This window comes from Thamnophis sirtalis, unplaced genomic scaffold (genome assembly GCF_051295495.1).
Source record: "Thamnophis sirtalis isolate CommonGarterSnake01/CBP01778 unplaced genomic scaffold, rThaSir2_p1.2 scaffold_10, whole genome shotgun sequence".
NCBI lineage: Eukaryota > Metazoa > Chordata > Lepidosauria > Squamata > Natricidae > Thamnophis > Thamnophis sirtalis.
The window spans coordinates 13,304,586-13,319,619 of record NW_028261390.1 but is presented as its reverse complement, the minus strand read 5'-3'; the positions used below and the strand labels follow the sequence as shown (position 1 = coordinate 13,319,619).

The 15,034-nt window shown below is 40.1% G+C and overlaps 1 protein-coding gene across 1 annotated transcript in view; it reads right to left on the bottom strand.

Annotated features, from left to right (window-relative positions):
- Positions 1–15,034, bottom strand: part of MMRN1 (multimerin 1) — a 91,738-nt gene that overhangs the window by 17,432 nt on the left and 59,272 nt on the right. Inside the window, exon 6 of the mRNA XM_087724104.1 lies at positions 515–2,476. Within this exon, the coding sequence (XP_087580230.1) occupies positions 515–2,476 (1,962 nt within the window). The remainder of the gene's footprint in view (positions 1–514; positions 2,477–15,034) is intronic.

Below are 15,034 nucleotides of genomic sequence, written 5' to 3'. Positions count from 1 at the left end.
ATAGAATAAAATAGAAAAAAAGAATAGAATAGAATAGAATAGATAGAGTAGAGTAGAGTAGAGTAGAGTAGAGTAGAGTAGAGTAGAGTAGAGTAGAGTAGAGTAGAGTAGAATAGAATAGAATAGAATAGAATAGAATAGAATAGAATAGAATAGAATAGAATAGAATAGAATAGAATAGAATATACAAACAAATTATGACTTCACTCAACATTTGAACCTAGTCAGTAAAGACAAAAGAAATCCTGCTAAATATTTTGATGTTCATTTAAAAGTCATACTTGGTGCCATGAGCTTGTATTTTTCTTTGTTTTTTTAAGGACATAAATACAAAATCTGCTCATGTGCAGAATCTCATTTTCCCATAAAAATGAGCAGAGTTTTACCCAAAAAAAGGGCACTTACATCGTATTGCATTTATGCATTGTGAATCAAGGAAACACGTCTATCGAATATGTTCAGGCGACACCCATAAGAGTGGCAATATTCAATGAAATATTAAATGAAATATTACCTGTTTCTAAAGCAGACTCCGTGTTTCTCTGACTTCTCCCAGCCTGATTGGTAATGGTGTTCACGGGCGTTTTTTTCCCTGGTGGCAGCTTCTTCGGAAGAGTAGCAGCTGCCTTTAACCGCTTGGTTATAGTGTCTACTACCCCTTCTAGGGACTTGTCTATGTACAAGGTTAGGTTGGTTAGAAGTGTCTCTGTTTTGGCCTCTATCATGGCACCAGTGAATTCCTGGAAGCCCTTCTGAAACAATAGGCCATCTGAGTGAACGGTTGGCATCAGTTTGGGAAGGCTGGCATTCATTTCTCGGATGGTTCCAGAGACATCCTGACACAAGTTCCTCGCTTCGTTGGCCGTCTTGTTTAAGAGAGGGATGCTCAGCGATAAGCGGATGCTTTTGCCTTCGAGAGCCCTGATTCTGGAATTGAAAGTTTGAAGCTGGAGAGAGACGGTTTTCTCATTTTCTGTGGCAGCCGCCTTCACGTTTCTTACCGAGACACAATTGTTCGCCAGGAATTTGATGATTTTCCCCTCCACGGCCTGCAGACGCATCTCATGATCATTGTATTCATTGCTGGAGTGCAATATTTTCTCACCCGGGTGACCAGTGTCTCTTTTGTGCTCTTGAACATTTAATAATGTGGTGTTTTGGTTGGCGTGACCTCTGCTGAGGTGAGGGATGTTCTGTTCACCAAATGAAGATTCTACAGAGGGCCAAATTCTTTTTGGTTTCTCGTTTTGGCTGACTAGTATCTGGAGGGATTCGTTCATCTTTTGAAACTGCGGTATTAACATCAACATGTTTTCCATCTTCTCCCCGCGATCACAGCAAGCTTTGGTCTCATTTTTCCAGGTAATCAGGGTTTCTTTGAGGACATAGTTATCTTGGATGGAATCAATAGCGCGGTTCATAACCATCATGGTTTTGTTTAACCCATCCTCCATTAAAACGAAGCATTCATCAATCTGCCTCTTAGAAATTTCATCATGAGCCTGAGCGTCATTTTTAAGCTCCTTCTGATTTTTGTGGAGTTCCTCTATGGTGAAGTTCAGCGTTGTCACAAGGCTGGTTAAATTCTCCAGTTTTCTGCTAATAGTATCTGTTTCGAGCCGCAACTCATCCTCTGAGGAAAGGCTGAAAGGAACTCCTTGTTCAATCAAGGGCTGGAGAATCTCCATGTCATAGCAGAGGTCATTAATCTGCTCATTCATTTTCTCCATCTTATCATCCAAGGGAAATATAAGGCTCTCCACAGTTTTATTTAAGGAACGGATATCCCCTTCTACACCCCTTATTTGCATTTGGATGTCACTTTTGCATTTGGACAACACGTTGTCACATCTACCTTGTAGGTCATGTCTCTGGATTTCTAACGAGATGGTTAGGTTATTGATCTTGTTATCCTGGATTCTGAGATCATCGTACAGCTGCAAAACCATCAGGTTCTGTGTTTTCATTTTCTCCTGTAAATTTGTCACGAAATTTGTGAGATTATCATTCATTGATTCAGCAGCTATGGGTACATTCTGGATTGAGCTTTTTTCCGCTGATAACAGTTGCTCATTTGCTTCTTTCATTTGGGTAAGAGTTTTGTTCAGAGAGGCATAGTAAAGATCACTCTTTGAGCGTTGGTGCTCTAAGTCAGCTTCCAAAGATCTCTGGTTTTCTTGCAGTTCTTGGATTGGCTTCTCACATGTAAAGCTTATATCTTCTTCGATATGCAGGATCTGGGTTCGAATGTCTAGTATTTCAACCCTTGAAGGTTTATTTTCAATATCACGGGCAAATCTCTGGCAGGATTTATTCAAACCTTTGACCAAGCCTTTGGTATTCTCAAGATCTTCCGAGAGATCAGAAGTGATCTTGAAAATCTGAGCCACTGTCTCTTGCATGTCACTTTGGAAGGCTTTAAACTGCTCTTTTACGATTTCTTTGATCACTTCAGTCACACCTTTGGATTTTAACGCTATAGGGAAGAGAAAGACACAAAAGCTTTCCTTAATATGAGGGGGAAAACAAAAATCCATTTTTTAAGCAAACCTCAGGGTCTCTGTCTCTGTCTGTCTCTCTGTCTCTGTCTCTCTGTCTGTCTCTCTGCCTCTCTCTCTCTCTCTCTCTCTGTCTCTCTCTGTCTCTGTCTCTCTCTCTCTCTTTCCCCCACCTAAAACCCATTGTTTTGTCTCTGTAGGTGGTGGGAACGAAACAATGTTTTGTGCAATAACATTTGCACAACGTGTTCCTGGGTGGATTATTGTCTTCGTGGAGTCTCAAAGGGGCTCTGTTTGAATAGCATTTTTGCTAGTCACTCTCATCCTTTTAATCAGTTTTGCCGTCCTGGGGGAGAAGACATAGTATATGCTCCCTCCAATTATAAGCCATGGTGACAGGGTAAAATGTAACCACAGATTCCAGCAGAATAGTCTAAAGTTTTAAAGGAACTATCCCAATATTCTATCACCCATGTTGGGTGTAGGAAGATCTTCCATCAATAGTACTGATTTTTTTAAAAATGTATTGTTATCTAAACTGCAGTTAAAATTACAGTTTAAGATTTATTTATTTATTTGGAATGAATCTGCTGGATTCCTTCAAAGCAACTTAAAGGAGATTTTAAAATAAAAATGAGGACTATGTGGGAGGGCTCAAGTTGCCAAGGATGGAGACAAACAGTGAGAGACCTGACAGGACCATTATCCAAATGAACTGGCCTCCACTTTTAAGGCTGTCAAAGAAGGAGCAAAATCTGTGACCACATTAGAGCAAGCGCAAGGGATGTGAAATTTAAATGGCTGAGGCTGGATGGCTGTACAGTGCCGTAATGGATATTCTTTGTTATGACCACGTCTTGTAAGGGCAGTAACAATAATTTATCTGGCTGAGACTCATCCTTGACTCTTCTATTGCTGGCTCCACTGAGTGCCAGCTGAATTTATAGAGAGATTTATGGCTATGCAGCCGGGCTGAAGCTTGGACACTGACCTTGAAATTCTTTCCTTAGGACTAGAACTGGGAAGCAGTGGTTTACACACACACCCCAGACACACACACACACACACACACACACACACACACATCCTTCATAATATAGCTAGAATGAAGTTCTTTGTTGCACTTCGAAATGATAATCAGAAAAACAACAACTGCCTAATCCTGGGAGCCTCTAGGAATCTATCTCTAGTTACTTTCACATCTAGTAGTTTCTCTGCTTGAATTGTCTTTATGCTAATAGGATTTACCTCTTGATTCTTCAGCCGTTCCTCTCTGTTCCATTGGAAGCAGTTGGGTGCCTACATTACTCATCTTTCTAACCTATGAGGCCGCTGCCTCATAGGTTATCTTTCTAACCTATGAGGCCTGCTGCCAATTACCTCCTCTAGACCGATTAGATCCCACAGATTAGGCCTCCTCCGAATTCCATCCGCCGGCCAGTGTCGACTGGCGACTACCCGGAGGAGAGCCTTCTCTGTAGCTGCTCCAACCCTCTGGAATGAACTCCCTGTGGAGATTCGAACCCTCATCACCCTCCAGGCCTTCCGCAAAGCCCTCAAAACCTGGCTGTTCCGACAGGCCTGGGGCTAAAGAGCTGTTGCCCCCGTCTCGAATGGTATGACTGTTGTGAGTTTTTTTATATATATATAATATTGTTATGCTTGTTGTTTTAAAATTTTTAAATTTTTTGTCTGTATCCCCCTTCCCCGGTTCGAGTTGTGAGCCACCCTGAGTCCCCTTCGGGGGAAAAGGGCGGCATATAAATGCAATAAACTGAACTGAACTGAACTCTCCTTAGTTTGGACAGTTCCCTTTGCTCTCTTAAGGGTAGTCTTTCCCCAATCTTGCACTCTCCTGAACTATTGCACTCCAATACCCATAATTCTCAGCCAGCCCTTAACAACAACACCTGCAGGTTTGAATCAGATCATTAGCAAAACGCCTGAAAAAGGCTGTGGCATTGTCCAGTAAAAATCTTCATGCATCTCTTTGTTTATTATCTCTTTGTTTCTTAGGTGTTTATCCCCACCATACCCCAATGAGATTATGTTTATCCCAACATAATCATATGACTCTAGAATGACTATATTAAATGTCATATAATTCTTAAAGGCCCAAAGGAATGAAAGATGCCCAAAGTTCCTCAGATGTTATCCCACTAACTTAAAAAGTTCACCAAAACCTCAACTCTGTTCTAATTTGGGGCAAATTTAATTTCCAGGAGAAAGACTGGAAAAGCACCAGAGTGCAGGACAAGAAACAATGCTTGGAAACTAATCAAGAAGAAAGGCAACCTGGAATTAAGAAGAAACATCCTAACAGTGAGGACAATTAACTAGTGGAACAGCTTGCCTTCAGAAATCTTGGGTGCTCTTTTTAAGAAGAGACTGGACAGTCACTTTTTTGAAATAGTATAGGAGTAGGGGGCTGGACTAGATGATTTCCAAGGCCCCTTAAGTTCTATTCTATTCCTATTCCTATTCCTATTCCTATTCCTATTCCTATTCCTATTCCTATTCCTATTCTATTCCTATTCCTATTCCTATTCCTATTCCTATTCCTATTCTATTCCTATTCCTATTCCTATTCCTATTCCTATTCTATTCCTATTCCTCTACCTATTCCTATTCCTATTCTATTCCTATTCCTATTCCTATTCCTATTCCTATTCTATTCCTATTCCTATCCTATTCCTATTCCTATTCCTATTCCTATTCCTATTCCTATTCCTATTCCTATTCTATTCCTATTCCTCTACCTATTCCTATTCTATTCCTATTCCTCTACCTATTCCTATTCCTATTCCTATTCCTATTCCTATTCCTATTCCTATTCCTATTCCTATTCCTATTCCTATTCCTATTCCTATTCTATTCCTATTCCTATTCCTATTCCTATTCCTATTCCTATTCCTATTCCTATTCCTATTCCTATTCCTCTACCTATTCCTATTCCTATTCTATTCCTATTCCTCTACCTATTCCTATTCCTATTCCTATTCCTATTCCTATTCCTATTCCTATTCTATTCCTATTCCTATCCTATTCCTATTCCTATTCTATTCCTATTCTATTCCTATTCCCATTCCCATTCCCATTCCCATTCCCATTCCCATTCCTATCCTATCCTAACCTATTCCCATTCCCATTCCCATTCCTATTTGATTTGATTTGATTCTTATTCGATTCAATTCTGATTCTTCCACAACATGGGGACCGCAGTTTCTGCGCACATGACTACCTTTATGGAACAATTTAGAACTTCAGGGTCACCTTAAAGTTGATATTGTCAGGTGCAAAGAATCAGGACCATCTGTTAGATTGCAGCCTAATTTTTTTTAACCCTATGCAGAAGAATCTGGTCAACTCAGCATTAACCTGCATGGGAGAAGGGTCAAGGGAATTCAGGAGGGATTGGACTTGGTCTGCTTGTGAAAACATAATAATTCTAAGATGATGACACACTTAATTCTGTTCCCCATTCTGCTTGTTCTTCTCTTAGAGATATAGGATTAATGGAATGGAGGTGAATAAGGTGGTGGCTGGAATCATGGTGGATGTCCAATGCCTTTTGGGCAGGGAAATATGTCCTGAAGTTTGCCCACCTGTTTTTTATACCCTGTACACCACAATACTATATGTCATCCCTGCCTCAATTTTCAAAATTCACTGAATGTGAAGAAACATTGTGAGCTTACAGATAAGACAGAACCTGCTGTAATTGCCTGAAATGTTCTAAGTAAAATTCCCTCCTGGCTGAAAGAGAAACAACATGCCCAGAGAAACCTCTGATATGAGTGACAACTGCTTTGCTTGTAGGCAAATAAACACAAAATAATGATATATTTATTTACTTATTTGCACTTTTACCCAACCTGTATGAAAAATCTTTTTTGTTAATCCTGCATTGTAAGGAATTAAGCTATACCCTGATGAGTTGTAATTTAGATGAATTAGATCTAATTAAAGAAGGCACCTGACTTCAATCTATTCAGCATATTTAATATTGATAAATATCTTTTGAAGAGGGAATATACAGAAATAGGTTTAATAATGTTCTATCAGGTAGAAAAGAAAATTAAAGGTAAAGGTAAATGTTCCCTTTGCACATACTGTATGTGCTAGTCATTCCTGACTCTAGGAGGCAGTGCTTATCTCCGTTTCAAAGCCAAAGAGCCAGCACTGTCTGAAGACATCTCCATGGTCATGTGGCTGGCATAACTTAATGCCGAAGGTGCATGGAACACTGTTACCTTCCCACCAAAGGTGGTTCCTATTTTTCTACTTGCATTTTTACGTGCTTTCAAACTGCTAGGTTGGCAGAAGTTGGGACAAGTAATGGGAGCTCATTCCAACATGCAGTGCTAGGGATTCCAACTGCTGAACTGATCAAGCTTTCTGATCAACAAGCTCAGTGTCTTAGCCACTGAGTCACTGCGTCCCTCAAAAGGAAAATACAGCAATGCATATATCAATCCACATACATGCACATCTAAAATGGATTAAAGTTGAAAAGCTAATCTCACTAAGCAGAAGAAATGGTTAATGATGTGTCAAGAACATAATTTTAATCTAACGGAGCAAGAAAAGGGAAGAAGGAAAGATGTAACTAACTGGAATATAAGGAAGAACCTGCGACCATGTGATATCAAAACCAAGGGCAAGTCCTATGGGGATCAATCTCAAATCCTTAATAAGTGCTAATTAGCTAAAGAAACTACACAACCACTAATTGCTTAGTGAAGGCCAACTTTCAACTAAAAAGGAAGAATCATCTCACAGGTGTTGATGTCTGAAGGGCTCAATCTACTGCAGCATTTCAAAATACCGTATAAGACACACATTTTTTCGTCAAAAAAGAAGGTGAAAATCTGGGTGTGTCTTATACACTGAATACAGCATTTTTGACCTTCCAAAACTCTGCTCCTTTTGCAAAAATGGCCATGCATTGCCTTTAGGAGGCTTCCAGAGTGCTCCTGAAGGATGGGGACGGCAAAAATGAACCAAAAATGGGCCAATTTTTGCTCCCCCCAGCCCCTAGGCGCACTCCATAAGCCTCCTAAAGGCTATGCATGCCCTATTGTGACAAAAAAGGCCCATTTTTGCGAAAAACGGACCTTTTTTGGGAGCTTTGGAGAGTGCCAAAACTTTTTTTAAAAATTTGCCTCTTCAAACTCTTGGTGCGTCTTATATTCAGGTGCGTCTTATAGTCCGAAAAATACAGTAAGTGGAATAAGTAGCCTCTAACCTGAGGCTTCCTTATCTGGGTAGCTTCTTAAAAAGCCTGTAGCATCTAGATATAAACCTCACCTCCCTCAAAGAGGATCTCTGGGGGTTGTACAATGTCATGTAACCTATAAGTAAAACAACGTAGAAAAATTAACCTTAAAATTTAGAATTAAACTAGGATTGAAATTTTCAAAATTATAGAATGATGACAATTGAATATCAGAAGGGATTTTTTCCCTCAAAAAAATCCAAAAATGGCCATTTAATGTTGGATTAAAAGAAGGGGGCTCTCAAGGCACTAGCCAGTCCCACAATTGGGTAGTTCTCTGTGCCGCTCTCCTCAAAGGCCGCAGAGCCAATCCCATTGTCCTTTCTTCCCCGCTAAGTCTCTGCCCTGAGTTCAATGGAGGCGTGTTATAACTAAACTTCAATCCCCTGCCCCATACCAGGGTTTGCTGAATTTCTCTCCCAGTTAATTCTCTAGTTGACTTTTGATGAAGAGCAGGGAAGGGATGAGGGATGAGGACAATTCAGAGGTCATGTTAAGCTATGCAAAGGTCAGCTTTGAAAATAGGATGGAAGGTTGCACAAAACAAATGGAGAAGGCATGACAGATCCACTGGGAGCCTGGGAGACATAAATCTAATATGGTCAGAAAACAGAAAGGCTAAAAAAAGCACAAAGGCAGAATCTGCCATCACAAGCAAAGTAAGACATCAAAATTTGTGAAGCTGCGGGAATCGACAAATTAGTGGGCTCCAAAGGTTGCATGATTTTGATGCCTGTGTGTGTGTGTATGTGTGTGTGTGTTTTTGTGTGTGTGTCTGTGTCTGTGTCTGTGCACATGCATACTCACAGGTACCTTAGAATGAAGATGTGAGTAGGGGTTTTTTTAAAGAGCAAAACTGAAAAGATCCCATAGAAACTCTCAGGTCAACATGAAGGTCTCACTGGTTTTGATGGGAAAGATTGACAATGTGTTTATAATAAGTCTTTCCTTTTTGAAGTTGGTGAAGTAGGAAAGGGACAACTCACTCTGATTTTATACTTAAATGCATTGGAAGACACTTTATGTTTGGCAACTAATCTGTGAACTCAGGTATCGCATGGTTTTATGGTCATCATTCCATTCAAATTCTCAGCATCCAGGTAATCAATAATGGTAATGAAAACTTTCTCACCTATTGATTTGCATTTCCTGGCTCTCTTTCTCTTGATGGTTCCTCAGATTGATTATGCCGCAACCCCAGAGTAACAGACTAAGAACCTTATTTGAAAACTACAAAAGCGTCACTGAGTCACAGGAAGAAGATAAAGAGAGAAGGATCCTAAAAATAGCTTCTAAATTAGGGGATAGGAGTGTTCAGTAGAAAGAGGTGGTCGGGTTGGGAAATGAGACTCTTTGTGATGGACGAAGATGCTGCTACATTGTAGAGCAATTTTGAAGAAATATTAACTGTATACCCTGGAGAACAACTACTCACGGAATCCATATAGGAAGCAGTTCAAAGGCAAGGGAAATGGATCATGGAAAGATTGCAACCTTTTCATATAGCATCTGGTAGAAGAGCAATCTAATTCATAAATCGTGTGTGTGTGTGTGTGTGTGTGTGTGTGTGTGTGTGTGTGTGTGTGTGTATACCCCCGGTATGCCCAAATATGGGAGGAAGATCACTACTTCCATTCTCTGTCCTTCGGCTCGTCACAAGAGACCATCCAGACAGAACCCAATATTTTTTTTTAGTGTTGCCTTTTTGTTACATTTGTTATATTTGTGCTGATAAATAAATAAAGGGAGACTAGTATAGATCTATTTCAAGCTATTTAGCTCTCATCAGCTAGCCATACCCTTATACAGCACAGGCTCGATTCCCAGTAAGGGTATGGCTAGCTGATGAGAGCTAAATAGCTTGAAATAGATCTATACTAGTCTCCCTTTATTTATTTATCAGCACAAATATAACATGTGTGTGTGTGTGTGTGTGTGTGTGTGTGTGTGTGTGTGTGTGTATATATAGATCTCCCAAATTCGATTCCCAGTAAGGTATGGCTAGCTGATGAGACCTAAATATCTTGAAATAGATTGATACTAGTCTCCCTTTATTTATTTATCAGCACAAATGCAAAACACACACACACACATATGTATGTATGTATGTATGTATTATGTATTATGTATGTATGTATGTATGTATGTATGTATGTATGTATGTATGTATGTATGTATTGTGTCACAACCCCTGGTATGCCCAAATATGGGAGGAAGCATATGCTTCCTTTCTCTGTCTATCGGCTCATCACAAAAGACCAACCAGACAGGAAGCCATTATTTTTTAATGTTGCCTTTGTTACATTTGTGTTGCATTTATGCTGATAAATAAATAAAGGGAGACTAGTATAGATCTATTTCAAGCTATTTAGCTCTCATCAGCTAGCCATACCCTTACTGGGATTTGAACCTGTGCTGTATTACATATTAGGCAGTTGTGTTAGCCACTAAGCCACAGGCTCTCCTCCTTTGACAAAACACCACCCTGCCTCAGCTGATAAGGGAGGAGAGCTTGTGGCTTAGAGGTTAATATAACTGCCTAATATGTAAAATAGCCCAAGTTTAAATCCCAGTAAGGGTATGGCTAGCTGATGAGAGCTAAATAGATAGCTATGTGTGTGTGTTTGTTCCAGCATAACTCTGGAATACCTTGAGCAATTTCAACCAAACTTGGTATACATGTTACTTACTCTCTGGAAACAAATATTGTGGGGGTAAGACACCCCTAACAACCCTTGGGGCCTGTGTTCTGTTAAGATACAGCCTGTTGCGCCTTAAAATGGCTTCGACCATACTGCTGTAAAATGACTTCTACTGTACAGTGCTGTGGAGTGGCCATGGTAACGGCTCCACAGTACTCCACAAGGAGACTCCCTCTGGTAAGGGGGAAAATCCAACATTAAAAATTGCGGTGACATTCATGGAAGGGTTGGGATAAATAAATACCCGGCAGCACCGGGTTATCAGCGAGTAACTAATATGAATCAAAGAGAAGCTTTGGCAGATAAAGAGGGCATTCAAGCCTCCTGGACAAAGCTGACATAAGCTGGTAAGAAAATTCAGTTTAAAAAGTCTTGAAAAGCAGCAGTTCCCTTCTAATGGCCCAATTCTGTAAATACAGCTCATAGACTGTATACAGTTGCAATGCGTGGCTGTGAAAGTTGGACCATAAGAAAGGTTGAGAGCCAAAGAATGGAGGCCTTTGAACTATGGTGCTGGAGAAGACTCCTGCAAGTCCCTTGAATTGCAAGGCGATCAAACCGGTAAGTCCTAGAGGAGATCAGCCCTGACTGCTCTTTAGAAGGCCAGATCCTGAAGATGAAACTCAAATACTTTGGCCACCTAATGAGAAGGAAGGACTCACTGGAGAAGAGCCTAATGCTGGGAAAGACTGAGAGCAAAAGAAGAAGGGTACGACAGAGAACAAGGTGGCTGGATGGATTCACCAAGGCAGTAGCAGTGAACTTAAATGGTGTGAACTTAAATGGACTTAAATGGGGATGGTACAGGACAGGAAGGCCTAGAGGAATGTTATCCATGGGGTCGCAATGGGTCGGACATGACTTCGCAACTAACAACAACAATTGTATACAGATCAAAGTGTCCCTTATACAGGGAAGAGTTAAACAGATTACTTACTCTCTGGAAACAAATACTGTGGGGGTCAGACACCCCTAATACCCTTATACAGGGAAGAGTTATAGACATTAAAGAAAAATGTCGGAATCCCTCAGAATAGATTGTCCTTGAAGGAAAAGGGAACATGAAACTCTTCAGCGTGTGGACAAGAAATACATTTCAGCAACTGATAAACTTCACCAAGCCTTCATAAATTCTCCCTGGATGAACTCACTGTTAGGCCTGGTGATTTCTAATCCTTCTATAAAGTAGTGGCACCACATTCAAAATAAATATAACTCTTAGAAGACAGGAGACAAGTATTGTTACATTGCAATGGCAATGTCTGAGATGGTACTGTGCTTCCCCGAAAATAAGACAGGGTCTTATTTTTTTTGACCCACGAAATAAGCACTTGGCCTTATTTTCAGCAACGTCTTATTAGTTTTTGAGGTACAGGAGGCAGCGAGCGTGGTCACCTCATGGCTGCTGCTATGTTGCAATATTTTGGGGAGGGCTTATTTTCGGGAGAGGGCTTATTTTAGCACATGTTTGGGCTTATTATCCAGGGAGCAGTGGTGGTTTCCTGCCAGTTCGGACCAGTTTGACTGAACTGGTAGTGGTTGGGCAGCCTGGGTACAAGTTTAATTGTATTGTACATGTGCACCAGTGGTGGGTTCTGGGAAGTACGCCCCAGTACAGGCGTACCAGTGGCAGCTGAGAGTAGTGGCCACCTTACCGGAAAGGTGTTTTGGTGGGCCGCTTGCTTGCCCACGTTCCTAATTTCTTTTTAAGCCATCCTGGCCATTTGCACACATGGGCACAATGTACGGCGCCTGCGCGACCTCCGCCAAGCAGCTGGAACATTACAGGGTGGTGGTGAGTGCATGCGTGCACAGCACGCATGCCTGAGGTGGATGGACGGCTTCGGCGACAAGATTCGGAACCCACCACTGATGTGCATGCAGCGTGCATCAAGTGTGCACGCGGCGTGCACACAAGCAAGCCAGCAGTAGTGCCTGCTGGAACCCTCCCCTGCCGGAGAGGTCTTATTTTCAGGGAAACATGATATATGGAAAGTTGTTAGGATATGTTAGGATAAAATGAAAGGACATCTACTTATAAGACCAGCATTGTTAGGAATGTTTATGTAAGTAAAGCTTCTACACTAAACAGAGTTTTATTAACACCTGGATCAGTGGTCGGTTCTGGATCCCGTTCCAACTGGTATGGTTGGAACGGACCCGGTGGCCATTCCATAGTGCGTGCATGCATCATAGTGCCTCCATGATCCTCCGCGATGCTCCAGCTTCTCAGCGGAGCATTGTGCAGGCGCTGTACCCGCCATGTGCTTGCGCAGAAGCACCAAAGTCTCAAAAGACCAGTAAGGAGCTCAGGTGGGCGGGTGTAATGTAGTGTTATATAATGGTTTAAACTAATCATTGTTTTATTTAACGAGATGGTTGTACCCCACTATTATATAATGGTTTAAACTAATCATTGTTTTATTTAACTAAACTGTTGTACCCCACTATTATATAATGGTTTAAACTAATCATTGTTTTATTTAACTAAACTGTTGTACCCCACTATTATATAATGGTTTAAACTAATCATTGTTTTATTTAACTAAACTGTTGTGCCCCACTATTATATAATGTTTTAACCTTATCACTGTTTTATTTAACTAAACTGTTGTACCCCACTATTATATAATGGTTTAAACTAATCATTGTTTTAACGAGACTGTTGTACGCTACAAAGAGTCTCTTTCTGTGAGATGAATGGCTACTTAAATTTGTTTAATAAATAAAATGAAATGAAAAAATAAGTATTATGAGGATGATGAACGGTATCTCTGTCACAATATCCTCCCTATTCAGAGATCAACAATTTATAACAAAGTTCTTCCTGCAACAGTTGTCATAATTCTGACAATTCGGGGATAATGACTCTTGTTTTTGTTTGAAACAGCAATGTACTAGTGCAGTGACCTTTGTGGGAACCTGCAAATTTGAACTTTGTTTAAATGGATTGCCCTAAAGGGGGAAAAAATGGGTAAATGAAAGCAATATCTTTCTGTGCTAAATGTAGCATTAATATATTTCAGTAAGAGTCAGTAATTGTGTTGGAATGCTGAATATTCTGTTTCACTGTTGTGGACATTTTCTGTAGAAAGGACAACATCAGGAGAATAAAAGAATTTTCATAGAGAGTGTGTGTTATATGTAATTGTATATTAGAGTGTAGCCTGACATGCTATACATTCTAGATATAACACTTGGAAGAAAAAGAAAGCTAAGCTTGGTCATAACAAGGATTTCACTGGGAAACAAAAAACACAGGAAAAGAATTCTTTATTGAATAGGATCCTAGATTGTGAAATTGAGGCGTTGTGTATCAATGTGCTACACAACCTGTTGTCTATCTAGGTCTCCACTTAGGGCCAAACATACTGAATTTTGCATGATCCTTGTGGCGATTGCAATTTTATTATGGGTTCATGTGCAGGAAAAAAAATGTGGAAAGGATACAGAGAAATAGTGCACATGACTTCTATCATGGCACATTTATAACCGAATGGGCACATATTAACCCGAAGGGAGTAGAGAAATGGATGAAAAGGAAGCGGAAAGGAAATGGGAAATATTCCAAGAGATATGGAACCTATACCTAAGGGTCAAGAATGCCACATAACAATAAAATACACCAAGAGTAGAGAGAGGAAGGGATGAAAAAGAGTGAAGGTGTAAATATCAGTATGGCTAAAGCAACATTGTTTAAGTGCAACATCTGGAGCTTAACAATTCTAGAGGCAAGCCAGAAATGGGACTATAATTTATTAAGATGTTTTCTAATCGCTGCTGTAATCGCTAATTGTTGCTATGTCATTTATTGCAAGTCTGCTGCTTGTGAAATGGCAATAATTTCAGGCAAAAATTGAGAGTTAGCAGCAAATTTTTACAAATGATGAACAATAAAAATAAAGAATACTGCCATGCTCTGGATTGGATATGCCTCGTCCTTTTTTTCCCTGGCCAAATCTTTTTCTGGCACTTATATTAACTTTTGAAGATCCCTGCTTGGAACTCTCAAGTTATACTTCCAAGACTTTAAAAATAAGATTTCAAGATGTCCCAATGCAAATGAAGGATATTAAGTGGCTACTAGAAGAAGAATCTTCTCTCTGATGGCATCCTCAAAATGGAATTTTCTCCTTGACAATGTTTATCTAACATCAGTGTTGTTATATTTATAGCCTTTTAAAAAAACACCAGATGATTACATTGAAAAATGTTTTAATGCATTTAGACTGTGATTCTACGACCTTCTGATCCTAAAATGCAGCCTAGATCTCAGTCATGAAGAAGACAATCGAGCATTGATTCCTCCATTATACCATTATAGAATCCCTCACATCCTGGACATAAATAATTTCAACTCCTACCTTCAAAATGATGCTATAGAGCATCGCACACCAGAACAACTAGACACAAGGACAGTTTTTCCCCAAACGCCATCACTCTGCTAAACAAATAATTCCCTCACCACTGTCAAACTATTCACTAAGGCTGCATTACTATTACTATTAGTCTTCTCATCGTTCCTATCACCCATCTCCTCCGGCTTATGACTGTAT